The sequence below is a fragment of the Pinus tabuliformis genome, chromosome X, assembly GCF_031772625.1.
Source record: "Pinus tabuliformis cultivar Carrire ecotype Pingquan chromosome X, CPIR1, whole genome shotgun sequence".
NCBI lineage: Eukaryota > Viridiplantae > Streptophyta > Pinopsida > Pinales > Pinaceae > Pinus > Pinus tabuliformis.
The window spans coordinates 923,156,358-923,179,637 of record NC_142308.1 but is presented as its reverse complement, the minus strand read 5'-3'; the positions used below and the strand labels follow the sequence as shown (position 1 = coordinate 923,179,637).

The window sequence follows — 23,280 nt, the reverse complement described above, 5'->3', positions numbered from 1 at the left end:
TAAAATACTTATGAGAGGAAGTGTAACTCATCATCACTTGTTGACATGACGCGGCTAGAATACTAGACGTGTGAAGTTCAAATTGCAACAACTCAGCAGCAATTGAAAAACTAAATATTCTGAAAGCATCAAGTAGGTGATGACAACTTCCATGAGGAGACTCCCTTGAGCGATATGAGGGAATCTTTTAGAAGAATACAAGTTTTTTTTAAAGAATGGACAGCTCAGACGGATATCTCATTTACAACGATTGGTGTAGCTCTGTATGTGTGACCAAGGTTTACGGATTATCGTATCCGAAAATACAGGACGAATATCTACAGATTTCGGTATTCAACAATGTCTTTCTGACCCTTTAATGGAGAAGAAAACAATTTAAGTTTGGCACTTCTTGCAGAGCCTGAATCAGGGTTGAAGTATAGAAATTCATCGACGATGAATACCAGTAACAGCGATTCGACGGTGAAGGGCGTCGGCAGCTCAGCTTCAACTCAGATGCACATTGCTTCGCTGGTGTTGTTGGGAATCATGTTTCTACTCTCAGTCTTGATTTTGTTAGCTATATTTCGATGGCTACGCCCAGTATTTTTTGGATTGACAGTTATTCAGTTTAACGTTGCAGGCATCGCTCCGAGTATAAATACAAACGGTGACCCAGTCGGTATTATGCAAAGAGGCGCGGAGGAGGCGGCCACACGGGGCGTTGGCCGAGCAACGTTGGAAGCATGTCCCATGACGATATACTCGGGGAGACCTGCTTCCGAAGCGCGGCATCAGAAAATTACGTGCTGCTGCGCTATTTGCCTTCATGATTTTCAGGAATCGGTGGACGTTCTGCGGCTACTGCCCGCGTGCGGTCATATTTTCCATGTGGCATGCATTGACCAATGGCTGGAACTTCGCGCAACATGTCCCATCTGCAGGCAGTCTCTGGAAGTCATCCATTCCAGTTGATTCTCCTCGACCGAGCTTCTATACCCACAAAAGAAGGATAGACGGTTTTGTGATATATGGATATATCGTTATTTCAGATAGATGTAACTGGTGACCCTATCGTTCCGAGAATATTCTGGATTTCTTGGGAAATCTGCAAGGTCAATTTGTTTGAATTTCCTGGGAAATCTGCTATGTCAATTTGTTTAGTAGGGTTGTTGTTTTAGTATGTAATTTTTACGTGTTTCAAAGTGTATTATGAGTTTGGTTTTAGGGTTGAGGAGGTTGTTTAGGTAAGCTAGTTGGGTGGTTGACAGATTTTCTTCGACCCTTGATTTTATATTGGTGTGTGTTTAGATATTCTCTCTACTAAGTGATTATGTGTCCAAGTTAGTTTGTCTATCTTTAGATAACATTACTTGTATTTATATGTAACATGAGTTTTGTATGTGTGTTCAATAAATTTATGTCTTGGTATTAAAGTTGGACCTAGGACTACTCCCTCACTAGAGGGCCTAGGGATAAGTAGTGTAGATAATTTGAGTGGTTTCTTTGTCCATCGATTGATGAGAAGTGGAGCTGACATGCTATAGATGATGATGTTGTCACCCATTGCTAGCCCTCTCACAAGGAAGACCCTTGGCTTGTTTGAAGAGCTTTTGAGGCTAAGTGTTTGCAAAATTCTTTGGTCACAATAAGGAAGTCCCTGTGGTGCTGAGATGTGTCATCGACTCAGTTGTGGGAGGTTGCAGTGCCAAAGAAAGGGAGGTAGAGCATGCACTTGGTGCTATTGAAGCGGTTCTATGATAGGGATCATGACAGAAAAATGCAAGGACAAAAAATACACAAAGATTTGATGCCAAAATGGAATGGAGTGAATTAGCTCTTTTAATCATTCAAAGTTGGCAAAATAGAGTACATTGGAGACAAGGAAACAAAAAACAATGAATAACTCGAGAAAAAACTAAACTAACTCACGCAAATCTAAATTGAGTATGACACCTAGCAAACAATGGAATTAAATATCATGACACCTAGCAGTGAATGAGATTAAATTCAAATATACTTTTTCCCAAAGGCTTTGTGAAAATATTTGCAAGTTGATCTCTAGAACCACAAAAAGCAAGTAATATGTCTCCATCATTGATAAGCTCACGGATGAAATGCATGTCAATGTGCTTGCCTTTTTTGTGAAAGACATGATTTTTTTATAAAGAAATTACATAATTGTTATCATAGTAAATCGAAGTTGGCTCCTTTTGAACATTTGAAAGATCTTCCAATAGTCTTCTAAGCCACACTGCTTGACAAGTTGCTGAAGTGGAAACTACATACTCTGTCTCTGCTAAATATATTGAAACGATTGGTTGTTTCTTGGATGCCCATGAAATTAGATTGGTTCCAAGATGAAAAACATACCCTCAGGTGTTTTTGCGATCATCTAAATTGTCTGCATAATCGTTGTGTGTGTAACTTGAAAGTGAGTTATCTTCAAAATGTGTGTAGAGCACACCATAGTCTAGGGTCACTGCAATATATCTTAAGATTCTTTTTGCAACCCTCTAATGAGAAATATTGGGTGATTGCATTAACCTCGAGACAAAACTAGTTGCAAACATGATATCAGGGCTTGATGTAGTGACATATAACTAACTACCAAATAGAATTTTATACAATGTGGAATCAACTCATGGTGCTACATCTTGTTTGCTCAACTTGGTTCTTTGAGCATTTGGTGTATTAGCTAGTTTGCAATTGGTCCTAAAGAATTTTTCGAGGATGTCGGTGGCATAGTTTTGTTGACCAACAAAAATGCCATTCGCAGATTATTGAATTTCAATGCCTAAGAAGTATTTCATGACCCCTAGATAAGTCATGTCAAACTTTGTTTGCATAGCTGCTTTGAGGTCTTCTAACATCATATTGTTTTTATAAAGAAGATCATCGACGTAAAGGAATACAATGAGAATTTTACCTTCATGAATTTTGTTATACACTATTGGCTCATGGTTGCTTCTACAAAGCAACCAAGCTCGAGGAGCTTGTTTCAAGCCATACAACGCTTTCTTCAACCTATACACCTTATGCTCTTGTCATAGAACTCCAAAATGAGGAGGATGGTCCACATGAACTTCTTCCTGTAATATACCATTTAAGAAAGAAGATTTTACATCAAGATGATAGACTTTCTGTTTGTGTTGAGCTATTGTGGATAAAATAATTCTGCCAATGTCTAACCTTGCTATTGAAGCAAAGGTTTCACCATAGTCGACACCAAACAGTTGTGAGAATCCTTTGGTAACCAGCCTTGACTTATGGTTCTCAATCTCTACATTTTCATTAATCTTGGTCTTATATACCCATTTTACACCAATTTTGGTTTTTCCTCTTGGTAGATTAACTAGTTCCCAAGTCTAGTTCTTCTCTATGGCAACAATTTCTTGGTTCATTGCACCAGCCCAATGTTTTCCTTTAACTGCTGCTTCAAAATTGGTTTGTTGAGATGAAAGAAAGGAAACCATATTCTATTGATCAAACTCACGCTCCTGCTTATATATATCTTTGATGCTTCTTGTTTTCTCATTGTATTTTGAAGATGTTGAATCACTAGTGGAAGATGTACCATTTTCGAAGTGGTATGGCTCTTCTTGAACCAACAATCTTCGCAACTGTGCTGGATAAATAGGCAGAAAGTGAGATTAATATCTCAATGGATCAACAAAATTTGAGGCATGGGCCATTGCAAGTGCTAACAAATTAATTCTGGTAAAGAAGAAATGTGTTGATAGTTTACTAGGGGAACTTAATTTTCCTCATAGAATGATATGTTGTTGATGACATGCCGAGACCAACCATGTAAGGTGATGTAGAGTACAATGATCGTAGCTTCATTAGGTTGCTAAGGCTTTTTCCTTGTCATAAAGTATACAAAAGTCGAGCTTCTTGTGAATCGATCATAGGAAGATTGTTAGAATGGAGGAATGATAAATACTCAAGTTCAAAAGATATGGACCCTATGCATCAATTAGTAGTGTAGTTGTTTCTAGGATATTTCTTTATTTTCTATTATTTGGAGGCAATTCAAAAATCATAGCCAAATTTCATATATTTTAGGATATGCATTTTTTGTTGTGGAGTATACATCGTACCCAATTTATGTTTTTGAGTTTCTTTATGTGAATTCTTGCTTGGCATGTGCTAATTAAGAGGTGTAACCAATGGTCACCTATATTATTCTTAAAGTGGATGAATTAGGAATGTTATTATGTTGGGTGAGGACTATATGAGAGGTCAAGTGATTACTTGAGGATGAATCAATTTGTGATAATGGTAAATAGCCACATTTTACATGTAGAAGCATTTACGAATTAAGTGATCTGACTATGCGAAAGAAGAGTTTGATTGTACTAAGGTGTTTGGTCTCACTCTATCGGACCAACGTTCAGCAATTAAGTGATCTGATAGTGAGAATGAAGAGTTTGATTGTCCTCACGTTCTTGGTCCCACTCCATTGGACACATGTTCACCTGCTCAAAGAAAGGCTTCATCAAAATGGTTGGACACTGGGTTTCTTAGGAAGTGAGGATCCCGAAGAGAAATGCATATGTGTTTCGTACAAAGGTGGAACATGTGTGGCAGTGAAAAATTTGATGTATCAATTTGAGACCAAGAAGAAGGGGGATCAACAATATTTGATCCTCATCAATATGTTGCAGAATTGTTCTTGCAATTTGATGTAAACTTATGATGGTAATCATGGGTATAGTTGTTTATATTAAAGCAATTTTGGATCATGGTGATGTTTAATATATATTTTTTTAATCCTTGGAGTTAAAATTAATGTACATATTTAGATTAGTGATCACAATATGAAGTTATTTAGGCAAAATTCATACTTGAGCAAATTACAGGGAAGTATGGAGATCCAAGACAACCATTGTAGCCAATATGAAGATTGAAGCAAATGCCAAAGACACTCATGGTGTGAATAGTTGCAAAGGACGATGAAAGAAAAGAAAGTTCATAAAGGTAGCAACAGATATTGATTGAAGAAACAACAATGATGACGATTAGGATGATGGACAACAAAGTGAAAGTTTGTGTAATAGACTCAGGTCCATGTTGTACTATGTGTCACAAATATGTTTGTAAGAAGTTCTGTAAAGTCATGTTTGAGTTTACAGAGTATTTGGTATCTACATGAATGGAAATTGTGATTGTACTTGACTCATACCCCATAAACCACTTTGTAGTGTAGGCTTGTGGTTACCCAAAAACAACGTTGGGGGGGTTCATTGAGAAGACACTAAACATGGTTGAGGGCTAGTAGAGAAAACCCTAAACATGGTTGCGGGTAATCCGAGAAAACCCAGGATGATGATGATGACGATGGACCAGGAGGTACAAGTATAAATACATGTCTATTAAATGAACCATGTACATGAAGGGACATCCTAGTGGAATGGTGATTGCAGTAGTTGGGTACCCATGAATTTTGGTGAATGGATTTTCTTTATATAAACATCAAAATTATGATCTGGGTTGTACTAGATGTAAACTTTGTTCTGATTGAGATTAAGACAAGTAGTCATTAGGGGGTATTGTTCGAATATGTAATTCCCACTTGTATCAATGTGTATCATGAGTCTGATCCTATTATCTAAGAGGTTGTTTAGGCCTACTTGGATGGTTGAGAGATTATCGCCAACAAGTAGTCATATATTGGTGTGTTGTTGAGATATTCTCTCAACCAAGTGATTATGTGTCCAACTTAGTTTCTCTATCTTCAGACAACACTTCATGTATTTATATGTAACATCATTTGATCAATGAGAAATTTGTTCAATAAATTTATGTGTTGTGCATGGGATTTTGATATATTCTTAGAATTTCCAATAGACATGAGATAAAGATGACTAGATATTCTATGTCATCTCTTTTTTATTATTATTATTTCTATTTATTAGATTGAATTCAAATCTATGCCAATATTTTATCAAAATTGTATAAAATTCTAATTTGGAAATTTAGATATTCCATATATTCCATATCTTTAATTAAAAGGAAAACATAAATTTCAAAATAATTTACTTTATATAGATATTTTACTTTAACCTTCACCTAATTTTGAAAAAAATTACTCTATATATACAAATCTCAAAATAATTTAAGTAAAACCTAATATCATTTTAGGGTTACAAAAATATTTAACATGTAAAACTAAAGTAAACTAATTACTAATTGTCTATTTTTTCACGGTAATATTGGGATTTAAAAGTTTTGAGTTTTGGTTATTTTCATCAAAATGTATTTTTAAATTGCTTGTTTATTTTATTATTACCAACCTAGATCCTAACTCTGGATCTATCATGCGCCGAGAGGGATCAAATCCCTCGAGGTGCAAACCTTTTTTTTGGAGTATAGAATTTGAGGAAAGGTTTTCACCTCAAGGGATTCAATCCCTCTTTGTGCATGATAGATCAGGTGTTAGATGGATCTAGGTTGGTTCCAACTGAGGGTAGCAATGACATATTTTTAGATTATCATTATTATGTATATGTTTGAGATAAACTTCATACTTTGAAATTTACATTATGTTTTCTTTGTCTGACATGACCAGCAATGACATATTTTTAGATTATCATTATTATGTATATGTTTGAGATAAACTTCATACTTTGAAATTTACATTATGTTTTCTTTGTCTGCCATGACCATATAATTTTGTTCTTTAATGTAGTCTATGTTGCTTACCTTGAATGGTTGGTATGTTTGTGTTTGTATGTTTTGAATGCTTTGTATGTGTCCATGTTGGGATGATTTGAGTCGTTTGTGTGTTTATGTGTGTGTATTTGGATGGTAATATTTTTTAATGTTACAATTTTTATATTATATTTCTATATGTGTGTGTGATTGTCTATTAGTAATTAGTTGGTCATGAAGAAGGAAGACAATCTTGTCAATAGCTTGCAGGAGGATTGATATTTCACATCTATTTCATTTAATTTTAGGTATCATAATTTTTGACAACTAATTAATTCTTAATAGTGTCCCTCTAGGTATTAGTAAATATCTTGAATAGTAGTTTTAAATTTAAATCTGTTGAGATGATAGATATATTTTTAATCAATTTAATTATGAAACATGATGAAATAAAATTTTGGAATGTAAAGTGACAATGTAATAGTGTTGATGGAAAACAAATGTGAATAATAAGAATGTAGTAAACTACAAATAGCTTTCATTGTGATCAATCTCAACTATTTTCTTCTACTATTGTTTTTATCAACCCTGTTAGCTTTTCTATTTTCATATCGATTATATGAAAAGTGCACTTGAAATTGTAAACCATTCAAATATTTAACTTGAGCTATTGTAGTAATCATCTTACCTTTTCTCTCTTGCTCTCCAATAACAATAGGTTGAATTACTTTAACACAAAAATCAATGCACATTTCCAATAAATGTGTTGTGCTTACACTGGAATCAATCACACTGTTAATCCAATTACTTTAAAATCAATGTACCATCATACATCCAATTACATCAAATCATAAATCGAAATCTACACTCAACTCAATGCATCTAATGCAAGCAATCAAATATGATTAGAAGAAAAATCTACACTTAAATCAATGAATCTAATGCAAGCAATAAAATAGGATTATAATTCAACGTCTACATGAAAATCAATGCATCTAATGCAAGCAGTCATATATAATAATAAATCAACATCTGCGCTGAAATTAAGGCATCTAGTGCAATTAATCAAATATAATTCGAAATCAACATCTACACTGAAATCGATGCATCTAGTGCAAGAAATCAAATAGAATTAGAAAACATCTACACTAAAATCAATACATCTAGTGCAAGCAATCAAATAGGATTATAAAACATATTTACTTTGAAATAAATGAATCTATTGCAAGAAATAAAATAGGGTTAGAAATCGACATCTACACTGGAACTAATGCATCTAGTGCAAGCAAACAAATATCATTAAAAATCAACATCTACACTGAAATCAATGCATGTAGTTCAAGCAATCAAACAGTATTAGAAATCATCATGTATGTTAAAATCAATGCATCTAGTGTAAGAAATATTATTCCCTCTCTCCCCCCTCCATTTATATTTATATATCCCTTCATCTCTCCTTCTTTGTCTCTCTATCTCACCCCAAAACATACACACACTCTCTACATCTCTCCCTTGTCACTCCCCCCCTCTCTCTCTCTATGTCTTTCTTCTTCCCTCCCTCTCTCCCCTTCCAACTCCATCTCTTTGTCCCTCCCTCTCTCCTCCTCTCTCTCCCTCCCTCTCTCCTCCTCTCTCTCATCCTTCCTCTCTATCCCTTCTCTCCCCCCATCTCTCTCTCTCTCTCTCTCTCTCCAACCATGTCACTTTCTCCATCCCTCTCTCCTTCTCTCTCCTCCTCTCCCCCCCTACATCTTTCTGTCTCCCTTTATCTCTCTTAGCCTTATCTCCCTCTCTCATTCCTCTCCTTCTCTATCTCTTCATTTCTCATCTGCCCTCTAATTCAGTTTATCTCCTTCAGTGCAAGCAATCAAATAGGATTATAAATCACCATCTACATTTAAATCAATGCATCTAGTGCAATATATATTCTTCCCTCTCCACCCTCCATATATATCTATATCTCCCTCTATCTATCCTTCTTTGTCTCTCTATCTCACCTGCCCCCCCAAACACACATGATCTCTCTCTCTCTCTCTCTCTCTCTCTCTCTCTCTCTTTCTCTCTCTCTCTCCATATATATCTATCTCTCCCTCTCTCTATCTCTTTCTTCTTCCCTCTCTTCTCCTCCCATATATATCTCTATCTCCATATATCTATCTTTTCTCTATAAATATCACCCCGAAAACATACACACTCTTTCTCCATATCTTTCTATATCTCCCTCCCTCTTCCTCTCCCTCACTCTCTCTCTTATCCTTCTCTCCCTCCCCCCTGCTTTTATCTCTCTTCCCACCTTCTCTCCTCTATCCCTCTCTCTCCATATTGGTTATCACTCCCTCTCTCTCTCTCCACCTTTCTCTCTATTTCTCTTTTTTCATACCTTCCTCTCTCTCTCTATATATATATCTATCATTCTCTCTCTCACGTCCTCACTCTATTCCCTCCTCTCTCTCTATTTCTCTCCCACCTCCCTCTATCTCTTCCCTTCAACTCTCTCTCTCTTTTCCCTCAACTATGTCACTATCTCCTCCCTCTCTCCTTCTCTCTCCTTATCCTCCCCTAACTTTTGTCCATCTCTCCTTTGTCTCTCTATCTCACCCCCAAGCATAAGCATTCTCTCTCCATCTCTTCCTTGTCACTCCCTCTCTCTCTCTCTCCCCACTTTTTCTCTCTATGTCTTTCTTCTACCCTCCCTTTCTCTCCTTGCAACTTCATCTCTCAATCCCTCCCTTTCTCTCCATCCAAATCCATCTCTTTATCCCTCCCTCTCTCCTCCTTTCTCTCACTCCCTTTATCTCTCCACCTCTATCACTCTATGTCTTTGTTCTTCCCTCCCATATATATCTAGTGTTAATATATATCATTATAATGTAAAAAAAATATTATATTATATTTAATACTGTATTAATTAAGAGCTATTAACTTGAATAATATTAATATATTAATATTAATATTAGATTTACTGGTGCTTTTTACACAACATGATTAAAAAAATTATAATAAAACTACATCAAATGAATATTTTGAATATTACAACTTTGACGTGCAAATATTTATGTTTATAGATATTTTAATATATCCATGGGATATGGTTTCCCTTTAGAGATTCATTTTACAAATAATTAATTAAAAGAAATATTAAAATATTCTAGAGCAAGATTTTGTATTCTTTGTGTTGAATTAACTTTTTACCTTGATTTAAGAAATTGTAGTGGCTTTAGTAAAGAGTAAATATGTTTAAAATTTTACCTAGTTTGGAATTTTAATGTGCTAAAAAAATTTGTTGAATGTAAATTTATGATGTATTCAAATTCAACATATATGATAAAGGAACTATTAAATGCATGACATAATTCTATTGTCAATTTTTTATCTAAAGGCATGACATAATTATATTGTAGTTTTTTATTTATTTATATGGTTATTTTCATTTTTGTTTGGGGCCAATATTAATTTCTTCTATTTCCATTATTATTACTTATTGGAGAGAAGAACATAAACATTATTTAGATTTCTAATTTTTTATTTTTATGTTGGTCGACATGAGCTAAAATTTAACTTTGAGCACGGACAGACTTACATATCGGGGTCATACTAAGCTGTAAAATGCACCTCATGGCGCAATTATAATTTTAAAAATAATTTTATATTATTTTTTTTAATTTCAATAATTTATAATTAAATTTATTTTTTATATTTATTATTGAAATTTAATGCATTTTAATTTATAAAATGATAAAATATTTATGATTATCAACCATTATTAATATTGGGATTTAAAAGTTTTCAGTTTTGGTTATTTTCATTAAAATGTAATTTTTGGTAATGTTTAAGTTTATTTTATTTTTTTACATTGATGGTTGTCTGTTTTTCGAATAATATTGTTAGAATTTTAATTTAATTATAAATATTTTTTTAACACTAAAGAGTATTGATTATATTAATCCCATGCCTAGATATGGTAGATACTTGGGAAATTTACAATTTCATTACAATGTTGGCCTTCATAAGTTGCATATACAGGTTATCAAACCAGGGTGAATTATCTAGTAAATCTACAAAACTGAAAAACACTCCTATTATTCCACTAGTATATACTCGATATAAGTGCGATAAGAACAAGATACATAGGAAAATAGACATAAAAATACATACTAGTTCTCAGAAACAACAGGGCGAATAAGGTCTAGACTTGAGTTTTCCACTACAGGTAGAGAATTTTTCTTGGCAAACTGGATTTGAACATCTTCGAGCATGCTTCTGAGTTCTCGACCTCATCTTCTAGCCATCCAATTTGTTTTATCTTTACCATTATCGTTTCCTGATTCTCGTTGGTTGACTCCCTTTGATGATGTAGGAGCACCTGCAATTCAAAAATGTTTTCACACAATTCTGCATGTTTATTGTTGCATATTTCACTGGAAGGTGGAGAGAAGGTGGCCAAGGGAGGGCACATCTTGACCTTCACCCAATCATGTGAGGAGTCCCTTACCACCCTTATTGAGTGAGGATGATGACAACCCCAGGAACCAGATGCCATTAAGGGAAGCCAAATGAGAACCCCTTTGAACCATCTTCTAACCGCATGTAGAGACACAAAATGATTCATTGAATGCTTCACCAACCAAACGACCTTCACAAATGCATAGAAACCCTAGATTGGGAATAAGAACAACCCCCAGTTAATTCAACCAACTCAAGGCTACCCAAGCCCTTCAAGAGGAGCCAAACACTATGAAATTGCAAAAAGGAACCGAACACCAATGGTATGAAGAAAATCGATGTGCACCCCCATGATATATAGAGTGAGTCATATAAGAGCCATGAGTGACATCGAGGAGTGGTTTGTGTGCCTCCTGGATCCTATGGTGGATCCATAATTTCTCTACAAATCAAAATGACCTCACTTCAAACATCCTTACCTTCATATGGGTGAGTTGTCTGACCTGAACAAGGTGGAGTAAATGTGGCTCACTCGCAGAGGGAATTCACATGGAGAATGCTTGAAAATATCAACCAGAAACCATAATTTGAGGGACGAACAAGAAATATCCCATGCTTATCGAGTCCTTCACATCTGGTTACATCAAATGTGTCGATTTCATAATGCCTCATGTCATGAGAGAAGGAGGATGAGTCCTCAAATAGATGCAAGTGTAGACGTCGTAGTGGAGAGTCCAAGGGAGACAGGTAGGGGGCATGGAGGAAAGAGGAGCCATCGAGGGGGTGTGTGATGGGGGGGGACTAGTATCAATTTTCACTTTAATAATAAAATACATAGGAGGGAGGATGGAGGAAAGAGGGGCCACCGAGGGGGTGGGTGATTAGCGAGGGGGATTAGTATCAATTTTCACTTTAAAAATATAAGTCCTAGGAGGGGGTAAGAATTGGAGACTTGCATTATGAAATTAGGGGATGGGTAAAAAGCTATAGTTGCTATTGAAAATTGTATGCTCCTCATTCAATTGACATGCCTTATTAGATTGTGAATCTGCCTCAAAGTTTAACCCTCTCAAAATATGATAGGATTGTGATTTAGCAAAGAGAGGGAGAACTCCATGGGCATAGTGGAGGAGTTGATTGAGATTATTGTTCTGAGAAGAATACTTTGAACGCGTGTGATTTATGACTAGGAAGGAGTCTCCAAGAATTGTCATGACTGTGATTCCCCTTTGGTGGGGTAAGAGGAGCCCAAGATAGAGTCCATAAGCTTTAGCTTGGTTTTTGGACTTCTTTCCCAAGCCCCAAGCATATTGGTCAACAAGAATTCCTTACATATTAGCGAGAATCCCTCCCCCTCCTTGCACCCTAGGATTTCTTTTTTGAGGCACCATCAAACTGGAGAATCTAGTAATGAGATATATACTTTCATTATGCAAACTTGTTCGGGGTCAAGCGGAGGGTGTAGCGAGGGCGAGGGGAAGGATGATTCACAAGGGGATGGGAAGGCCCAAAGAATGAGGCAAGACCTTTATTTAGAGTCAAGAGAAGGATCGATCGTTGGGCATAGGAATTCAAAATATGGCGAGAGAGCTTTACAAGCGGTGATACTTACTAGAGGATGAAAAGAATGAAATATCGCCTTATTTCAAGATAACCAAATATGCCAGTAGACATATTTAGGGAGAGTGATCTAGAGTTCTTTAAAGGATCTTTTGTCCTAAAGGGATCTCACATAAAATTTGGGCCAAATGAAAAATAAGGAGCTAGGATCAGAGGGCCAACTAGTTCTTGAGAAAAGAGAACCAAAAGCCAGGAACCATATGGAGCTAGAGAATGGGAACAAGAGAAAAAGATGGGAAATTCTTTCCTCTGTGCTCTCACAAAAGGGGCACCTAGAGGGACCAACAATTCCCCTTTTCTAAAGTTTCTCTGCAGTAAGGATTATTTTATGAGAGAGAAGCCAATGAAATAAGTTTAATTTGGGAATTGCCTTTTTCCTCCAAATTTTGTTCCACATCGAAGATTTTGGTGGAATTTTCTCATTGAAGAGAAGATGATATTATCCTTCCTTAACCGAGTAGGAGGAGCTCTTCCAACCCCACCTATTACTGGAGGATTGAGCAAGGCGGGCACAAACACTTAATTTAATTTCTAGAATATCTAGAATCAAGACCAAATAGGTCGAGGTATCTTCAAACTTCCATTTTTTCCAAAAGCCCTGTCTATCCCAGTTAGAGATCTGACCTAGGAAAATGACAACCCCTTGCAATAGGTGTTCCATTAGCGGGGGAAATTTAAGGATCCAATCCCAAAGGAGGGTGATCCAAGATAGTATCCATCTAAATGTTGATCGTGCTTCCATTCCCAGGGATTTGTAGATATTTTTAAAAATGAGAGGACAAGAGGACTGAAGAATTTTTCATATAAGAGAGCCTTGGATTGAACCATTGTGAGTCTCTTTGTTGTTGTGTTGATTCATGCATTTATCTCTCATAATTTGTGCCCACCATTGTTATGATTGAGACTTAAGCTTCCAGTAGGGTTTGGAACCTATGGAAAGATTAACCATAGTGGGCTCATGAACTCCTAGCCCCCATGCTGCTTTGGTGCTCTCACAATCCTCCAATTCACCAAGTGTAATTTTTTATTGTCCAACTTCCCTCCCTCCGATAAGAATTTCTTGATGTATATTCCAAATTGATGCATAACATACCCACTAGCCTACAAAGCTCAGAATTGGTATAGGGGAATGGTTGATAAGACCAATTTCACCAAAATGGTCATCCCTGCACTATTCAAACGTATCCCTCCCTAATTCGCAATTTTGGTTTTTATTATATCCAAGACACTCTGCTAAGCCTTGGGAGTTGATATCATTAAGTATATTGGGATACCAAGGTAATTGAAGTCCTTTCAGTCCCAGATAGTCTTGTAACCAAAATTTCTTAAATCTTCATGGATTTTTGTGGCATGATATTCCAGGTGAAGATGTGACTTTTGCTGTCATTTTTGGCCCCTCTAGAGGCCCTAAGAAACTTGTCCATATTAGATTTAAAGTGCTAATAAATAATGATAGAGGCCTCAACTTACAATATTGTGACATCCACAAAATTCCCATGATTGATGTTTCTGATCCTCGTATTGAATTTGATTCATGGAAATATATGGGTTTCTCTTTCATGTTCCCATCTTCTACTCATCAAATATGCCATTAAGATGTAAAGGAAGGGAGAGAGGGGAAAACCCTGTCTCAATCCTCTATATGCTTTGAAGAATCCCGCCACTCTTCCATTGACCATAGGGGCAATCCATGGGGATGAGATACATAGAGCAACCCATTTTATAAAGGTTTCATCAAACCCCATTTTCTTCACAACCGTCAAGCTAAAATTGTGTCTTACCATGTCAAAGGAATTTGCCACATATAGCTTGATTACCATGCCTTGATCTCCTCTTCTCCAGCTAGAGTCAACGACTTCCTAAATTAGGATTATATTGTCAAATATTTACCTTCTTGGGACAAAACCTCCCTAATGGTGAGAGATAAATTGGGGAAGGATATTTTAAATCTTGGAGGCAAGGAGCTTCGCGATGACCTTGTAAGAGACATTGCAAAGAGATATGGGGCAAAATTTCAAAAAGGAGGATGTATTAGAATACTTTTGGATTAGGGAAAAAAAGGAGGATTTGATGCCTCTCCCCATGACGAAGTGTTCGAAGGAATATCCTATCATTAGGAACAAATTTTTTTTATCAGGTCCCATAAACAATGGTAGAAAAAGGATGAAAATCCATCCAGACTCGGGGCTTTGTCTAGAAGAAAGGAAAATATTACACTTCTTATCTCATCAATAGTCGGAGGGGTAATAAGGGGAGTATGCATTGCCTTATAGACAAGGGTGGGAACATGATCTAACATATACCCCTCACTTTCTTGATCAATAAAAAATTCCTCCTAGTATAGGCCTAGAAGTCTTGTATTGCAACATCCTTGATATCCTCATACTATGTGATGGTTTGCCCGTTATGCTAGATCTGAGAGATGTTGTTTAACTTTCTCTGAACTTAGCCTACTTATTGAATAATTTAGTGTTCTGATCCCCAGTTTAAAGCCAACTATTTCTTGATTTTAGCCACCAATATTCTTCTTCTATTCTGAGGAGAGAGTGGAGATCCTTAAAAGCCTCCACTTTTTTTTGGAACTCAATCTAAGTGACAGGGGCAATCTCTATTTATTCTTGAATAGATGATATTTGTTGTTCCATGTCCCTTATTGAACCCCGCACTTCTAATTTTTTCTCCTTAATCCATTTCAGGATGTCTCCTTTAAAATGTTTGATTTTGGTTTCCCAAATAGAAACCGAGCTTCCCTCCACCATTGAGACCAAGAATTAGAAACCAAATCAGAGAACCCTTTGGAGTCCAACCAAAGGGGGGAGAACCTTAAGGGAATAGGGCCCATATTATGGGAGGAAGAGAGGAGAAGGCAAATGGGATGGTGATCTGAGCCACACGAAGGGAGGATAAAAGATTAAGGCACAAGTTCAAGGAGAGAAGTCTATCAGAGGCCAAGAAGCGATCAAGATGAGCATCAATGAGGCCATGCCCTGAGCGCTTATTGTTCCAGGTATAGAGGAATTCCAGAGGCTTAACATAAAAAATATTAAGGGTAAGAATTAAGTTATTTTCTTTAAAATCATCACGGACAACAGAGCCACCACGTTTCTCCTTTTGGCCAAGAGAAGTGTTCAAGTCCCCACCAAGGATTTTGTTTCATCCATACTCAGAGTTTCGCAACTCCATCAGGGACTTCTAGCACTCTTTTTCTAAAAAATGGGATGGCATATATACATTGAATATAGTATAGATCTAATGAAACTCCAAAATTTTAAAGGTAGTTTCTATCCAATGGGTTGTCTTTATAGAAATTATCGGTTTCATCTGTATTGGATTCCATAAAGTGCAAAGGCATCCCAAAGCACCTCGCAAGCTTACCACTACCATGTAACTTTTCCCCCAAATTTTGAAATGATTGAAGGATATTTCTACCTCTCCTAGCTTAATCTCTTAGAGAAGGGTGACTATTGGCCTTTCCTTTTAGATTAACAATTTCATTTCCATGATTCTTTTTCCCAAACCAAGTCCCCTACAATTCCAAGAGATATATTCATTATTTACTTTTTGAAGATGATGTCCCTTTCCCGGGACCTGCTATATTTCTGTTCTTTCCTCCGTCCACTCCAAGGTCTACTAATTTTTGAGGAATGATGTGTTGAAACCCCAACTCTTTTCTTTTTTAGTTCTCCCTAGTATGATCTATTTTTTTTCTTACGGCCCGAACTTCGTACCTTTCTAGCTATTTTTTTGTCCCTCACACATTCTAATCTCTCATCAATTGAGCTTGCATGTATTGTTGGTCTAGTCATTTATTTGGAGGATAAGAAGCCTTATTCATCCTCCTCTTCCTCCAATGAGTCTTTTGTACTGCTATGTAGTGCATTTCTTGGAAGAATCTCCTTATGTTATTGTGGAGGTGATGCTTTCCTTGTTGCCCTCGACCAGGGAGGTCATGAGATCTTGGGATAGATGGGATGAATCTCCATCAAGCGAGACACTCGAAAGGGACACAAAGAACTTTTTTGTCGGTCTAGAACCCCCACTATTGCTAGGGGCACCGTGAGGAGGATCCAACCTGTTTTGTCTCAAACCCTCATTTGGGGGGGAACAAGCCTTTTTTGCCTCAGACGAAACATTAATTGTAGGCCCATTATATTGTCTGTTGTTTCTCTTTTTCGTTTGACTTTTTATCATTGATCATTTGAATATCCATGTTGTTTTTACATGGTGGCTTGGGATGTTTGGAAACCTTTGGAAAAATGCCCATATTTGTGATATATTTTTCATTTGAAGCGGAGTTGATCATAGTCCACTTCCTGTACATCATTCCAGCTATCTATACAAATATTGACTACAACAATAAGGCCTTTTTCCATATAAACTTCCACAAAAATCCTTGCACAAGAAAAGAGTCCATCCTTTGGCTCTGCAGAGTCAATGTACTTCCTTAATGAGTTCCCAATTAGATGAAAGATCGTGTCATTCCAACAATGGAGGGGGAGGTAAGCGAGTTTCTCCCAGACATGTATAGAAGAGGGGACATCGCATTCTGAGTTGAAGCTAGGGCTCCACCTATCCAAGTGAATCCCTTGGCCTCCCATGAATTTAGGGCCACTTCTAAAAGAAAATTCTTGATCCAGCGTGTTCTCAAACTAGAAAGTGAAAAAACCCTTACCACAGAAGGACGAAATTACTTCTCCCTTGATGAGGGGCTTCTAGTTATTCTCAATCTAGGTATGAAATGAATGCAGTGAGGGTTAGAAACCCATGAACTAACCAATGAGACCACGATCAGTAAGTTGCAAAGCATGAGAATGGGCCTAGGCAGCCTCGATCTCAATCTTCAGAATTTCATCAGCCTTTTTCACAAAGCAAGAAGTACCTTGCTTCTGAAACTTAGGCTTTGAGTCAACCAGAGAGTTGAAAGCCATTATTTCCTGAACTAAAGAGGGACCATGGGTCAGTGTAGCCATGAGAGGTTGTCTGACTGGTGGCCGAGGGGATGATTTCGTTCAGGACAGGAGTCGAGGAGGGGGGAGAGGGGATTGCAGGGGGAGAAGGGGAAGGTGAAAGGATCTTAGCAGGAAGTCACAAATAAGTACATGGAGCAAGCTCAAAGCACGCAAAAAGTCATCAAAAATCTTATCCAAGGGACCAGTAAAGCACTCAAAATTGAAAGTGTTCAAAATTTCTCGAAACTGATATCAAAGCATAGAGCTCGATGACCTAAATCCAACATAGCTTGAATTACTCAAAACTGATATCATATGATCCTGATGTCATGTTTTGATTGTTTTCCTAAACAGGTAAAAATTTGCAGGTTAGATGCAGGACTGCTGACTGGGCAGGGTGACTGGGAAAAGCTAATTGTTACCTCATGGGCTAATGGCAACCTTCTAAGTTGCCTCACGTGATTGATTATTTTATGGGCGCATTTTATTTGTGGTTGGATTTTTTAAGTGCACCAATGGTGGGATGCCATGTGGCCTAGTGATGCATTGCCTTGTGACACCCAGGCACAGTGTAAAATTTTGTTATGGGTCAGTCGAAGGCTTGATAGGGTTTGAACACGAGACCTCTAAACAAATATTTCAATGCTCTACCACAGTGCCAATGGTGTTACTTAACCCATATAACATTGAAATCAAATTTAAAGTTTAAGTGGTTAAGAGTTGGGGGAAGGGGATGGGGCTAAGCCCTTGGCCCCTAGTCACTACATAACCCACGGGATCATGGGTGGAGTGACCAAGGGCTCACGGCTTAGCCCCATCCCATATTTTAAGCCATAAACCATACAACCAGAGGTAGTCGCAACAAGGTGCTTGGCAAGCAGGAGCAGAAATGTGGGGACCAACCCCAAGTTATATGTGCCATGTAACCAAAGACAGGATTGCATAGGAAGCTATGGAAATGGGTGCAAAACTTTGGTGACCAACCCCGATTTGTATGGACAGGCGAAATTGTGGCCCATAATTTTTGGGGCTACGCTGATAGGGGTGGGAGATTAGCCCCAACCCCTAGGTGCATGGCCTCATGTGGCCCACATTTTCTACTAATAGGCCTTATTGTGCATTTAAAAGAAGCAACAAATTGCATCTGAATTGATAGGAATATCATTGGCGTTAGGCGAAAATGGTGATTGGCGGGCCCTGGAATTGCATAATTTGTAGAACTGTTAGCAGAGTAGTCCATTTTGTCGAGAAGTTAGTAGAAAAACTTACCAAGAGCATAACTTCATTTTTTCGCCAAATTGAGCCCAACAAGAGCCTAGTTGGGGGTTTTTGTCAGTGCTGGAGCAATTGGAGATATAATTTTTACATTTTTAGTACTGTAAATTCACGTAAACAAAACATTGATCACTTAATGGAAGAGACCCAACATTGGAAGCTAGACTAGGAGATATAGCCAGAAAAGGGGTGAACTCCTTTATCATTTTGTTGTCTTGTGTTCCTGATATGGTATATTTATCTATGTTTTTATGTTGTTAGCTAACATTTAAAATCTTTATTTTATATGTTTTTGGAATGTGATCCATTTCCTAAAAGACATAAAATTTTACTTGCATATTTTCTATCACCTTCAAGTTTGCATAACATATCAGTTTGGTATCATAGCTCAAGGTTAAGGTTATTTTGAAGGTTTAATTTTGTTTGTATATGTTTTCTCATTCTTATAAGGTTGAAGTTCAAAAGAGGAGAAGGAGATCTTGTGGAGCCAAGGTCTCAAATTATTTCAAGGAGAGCACACATACCTCAAGCTTCACCAGTCATGGAACATGAAGAAGGTCATGAAGTGATGTCTAAAGATGAGAGAAATTTCAGAAAAGTTTTCTTTGAAATGTCTGAAATGGTGAAAGTTCTTAATGAGGAGAGGGACTCAAGGTTGCAAGGAGAGAGCTCAAAACCTACAAAATGAAATGGAGGAAATGGAGACAAACCTCCAAAAGGGAATGGAGGGAATGATCACAAGCCACCACCTTCACCTCCATCCTCATCCTCATTCTCATCTTCTTCTACTTCTAACCCTTCACAAACACCTCCAAATTCTCCAAAGGGACATAGTAAATGTCATTTGTTAAATCTTGACATAAATTTTGAATTTCCTATGTACATGGAGATGTAAATGTTGAGAAGTTAGATAATTGGGTTTGTTAGATTGAAGTGTATTGCATGACACAAAGAATAAAGGATGATGAAACCAAAATTCAGCTTGCTTCTCTTAGGGTGGAAAGTGCAGCACTCATTTTGTGGGAGGAAAAAACTCAAGAGGACATGCGGAAAAGTGGTAAGGTTTTATCCTCTTGGAATGATTTTATTGTTGCAATAAGAAGACAATTTTATCCATTAGCACACATGCAAAAGGCTATAATGGATTGGAAAGACTTTAGGAAAGTTGAGGGTCAAAATGTGCAAAGTTATACTCACAAATTTAGGAAAATAGCTTTGATTTTGGGTATAGATTTATCCTCTCAAGACACTCTACTCAAATATATTGGATTTTTACATAGTTATTTGAGACACACAAATCTCATTTTTAACCCTACAAAACTAGATGAAGTTTGTGTACAAGAAACTCATTTATAAGCAAGAGGAAATAATTTTCCTGAAGAGGGCAACAAAAATCCATTCAAGAGTGGAGACAAAAGAAAGGGGAAATATGAAGGCAAAGGGAAGAATAATTCTTCAGTGAAAAAGGAGGGAGAAAAACTCACATGTAAACATTGTTCAAAAGAAGGCCATGATGGAAACCATTGTTGGAAACTTCATCTTGAGATGAGACCCAAAACGTTTAACAACAAAGGGAAACAAAAGACTGTTGCAACTACACAACATGATTTAGGATTTGATTCCAAGGATGAAACAAAGATCACAACCATGGGATTTAAAGGTAAGGACTCTATTGCAAGTACTAGTTCTTCTAGTAACCTCAATGAAACTCAACATGAAAAAGAAAGAATAGAGTTTTTCCACATTAGAGTCATTTCAAAACATACCAAGATAGATACTTTGTTTGATAGTGGATCACAAGCAAACCTTATTTCAGAAGACATTGTTAAGAAATCAAACTTGGAAACCATATCTCATCCTAAACCTTATCCTTTACGTTGGATATGTGACAATGCAAAATTGCATGTGACAAAAAAATGTAAACTAAAATTTTCCATCACTGCAAACTTTATAGATGAGGTAGATCTTGATGTAATTCCACTTGACATTTGTGGTATTGTTTTGGGAAGCCCATATCTATATGATAGGAGAACCATATTTCATTGCCATGAGAACAAATATCATTTGTTTAAATATGGTATTGAGTACATTGTTAGAGCACATAGCAAGAAGTTGAATTTATCACTTGTGAATGTTGGACAAATGAAGAGGCTTGTTAATGCTAGTAATAATTGTGTACTCTTGATGATAAAACCCAAAGAGAATGTTGAAAATGAAGCCTTCCAAGGATGTGATGCAAGATTGAAATCTGATTTGATTTAGTTTGTTAACACCTATGATAAAATGTTTCAGAAACTTGAAGGATTGCCTCCTAAAAGAGGAACCAAACATGAGATCCAATTGTAGCAAGATTGTCCTCTTTCAAACATTGCCATGTACAGGATGTTAGTGATGGAGAATGCAAAAATCAAGAAACAAATTTAAGAGTTGCTTGATAAAGGGGTCATCAGACCAAACACATCTCCATGCGGGTCTCCAATTGTTTTAGTACCAAAGAGAGATGGCACATGGCACATGTATGGATTTCAGAGCCTTGAACAAGATCACGATAAAGAATCTTTACCCTCTTCCTCAAATTGATAATTTACTTAATCAGTTGAAATATGTTGTTTATTTCACTAAGTTGGACTTGATAAGTGGCTATCATCAGATTAGTATTGATGAAGGAGACATATGGAAGACAACTTTCAAAACAAACCAAGGTTTGTTTGAATGGTTGGTTATGCCATTTGGACTTTGTAATGTTCCTGCAACATTCATGAGAGTTATGAATGATGTCTTAAGACATTTTCTTGACGACTTTTTGATAATATATTTCGTTGACATATTGATTTTCAACAAGACTCATGAAGAGCATGTCAAGCATGTTAGGAAAGTATTAGATGTCTTAAAGAAAGAAAAGTCATTTTTAAAGATGTCCAAATGTGAATTTGGAAAAACCTTGTTAGTGTATTTGGGTCATATTGTCAAAGAGGGTGCATTGAAGATAGATCCCTCAAAGGTAAAAGTCATTGTGAATTGGTCGAAACCCAATAATGTAATAGAGGTTAGGAACTTTTTGGGAGCAACCCAATATTGGGGAAAGTTCATTTCTAACTTCTCATCAATTTCAGCTCCATTACATGCCTTGACAAGTGTGAAATGAGTATTTCAGTGGGGAGGCAAGCCACATAAAGACTTTGATGCATTGAAAGAGAGAATCAATACAACACCGGTACTTGCAATTCCTGATTTAAGGCAACCATTGGAGATACAAACCAATGCAAGTGACTATGCTATGGGAGTGGTCTTGATGCAACATGGTAAGCCCATTTGTTACCATTCTAAAACATTTAATGGTGTAGTAGTTAACTATCTTACATATGACAAAGAAATGTATGCTTTGGTACAAAGTGTGAAAAAATGGAAACACTATTTGATGGTAAAGGAACCTACCAGTCACACTTATCATCAACCATTACAATACTTCCAATCACAAACCAAGCTACAATAAGCAAGGCATTTCAGATGGATGGGTTTCTTGCATCAATTCCACTTGGTGATAAGGTATAAGAAAGTTATGTATAAAAATGTTGTTGATATACTATCTAGACCAATTATTAGTGCATCAGTTATTCTTACTCATAATTCTATCATGCATGAGAGCTATGTTGAAAAATATGTTTTAGATGTCGATTTTAAAGATGTATATGCAACTTTGTTTCATGGAAACCAAGTAGAGGAATTAGACTACGATGTTAATGATAAATTGTTGTATCATCTTGGAAACATATGCATTCCATAGCGTGAAAGGGTCAACATCATAGGGGAAGCGCATAGTTCTCTTATTTCTTGCCATTTTGTTGTAGGTAAGACATTGGCACAATTACAAAGGTATTGGTATTGGCCTCATATAAATGGAAGTGTGTCACGATATGTAAGAGGATATTCTTTATGTGCTAATAGTAAGCCTAACAATAGAAAGTTAGGATTTTATACTCCACTTCCACTTCCTTCCCTTCCTTGGGAAAGTGTTTCTATGGACTTTGTAGGAGGGCTACCTATATCTTAAAAGAAATCATGATTATCTTTATGTTGTGGTGGATCATTTCAAAAAGATGTGTATTTTGATGCCTTGTAAGAAGTAGGTTACAACTGAATAAACTGCATAAATTTTCTTTCAAAATGTATGGGTGCATTTTGGGTTTCCCAAATATATTATTTTTTATCGTGATTATTGATTTTTCTAGAAATTTTGGTCAATCTCATGGGGACTCATGGACACCAAGTTGAGAAAGAGCACAACATTCCATCCAAAAACTAATGGTCAAACAGAAGTGGTGAACAAAACAGTAGTACATCTTCTTCATGTTTATTG

General features: G+C 36.7%; 1 protein-coding gene across 1 annotated transcript; it reads left to right on the top strand.

Moving 5' to 3' along the window:
- The first annotated feature begins 435 nt into the window (after positions 1-435).
- On the top strand, positions 436-18,110 carry LOC149142697 (uncharacterized). Its single transcript, XM_089451560.1, has 3 exons — positions 436-924; positions 8,195-8,335; positions 18,003-18,110. The coding sequence occupies exons 1-3, from the start codon at positions 436-438 to the stop codon at positions 18,108-18,110; spliced, it is 738 nt and encodes a 245-aa protein (XP_089307686.1).
- Positions 18,111-23,280: the final 5,170 nt, after the last annotated feature.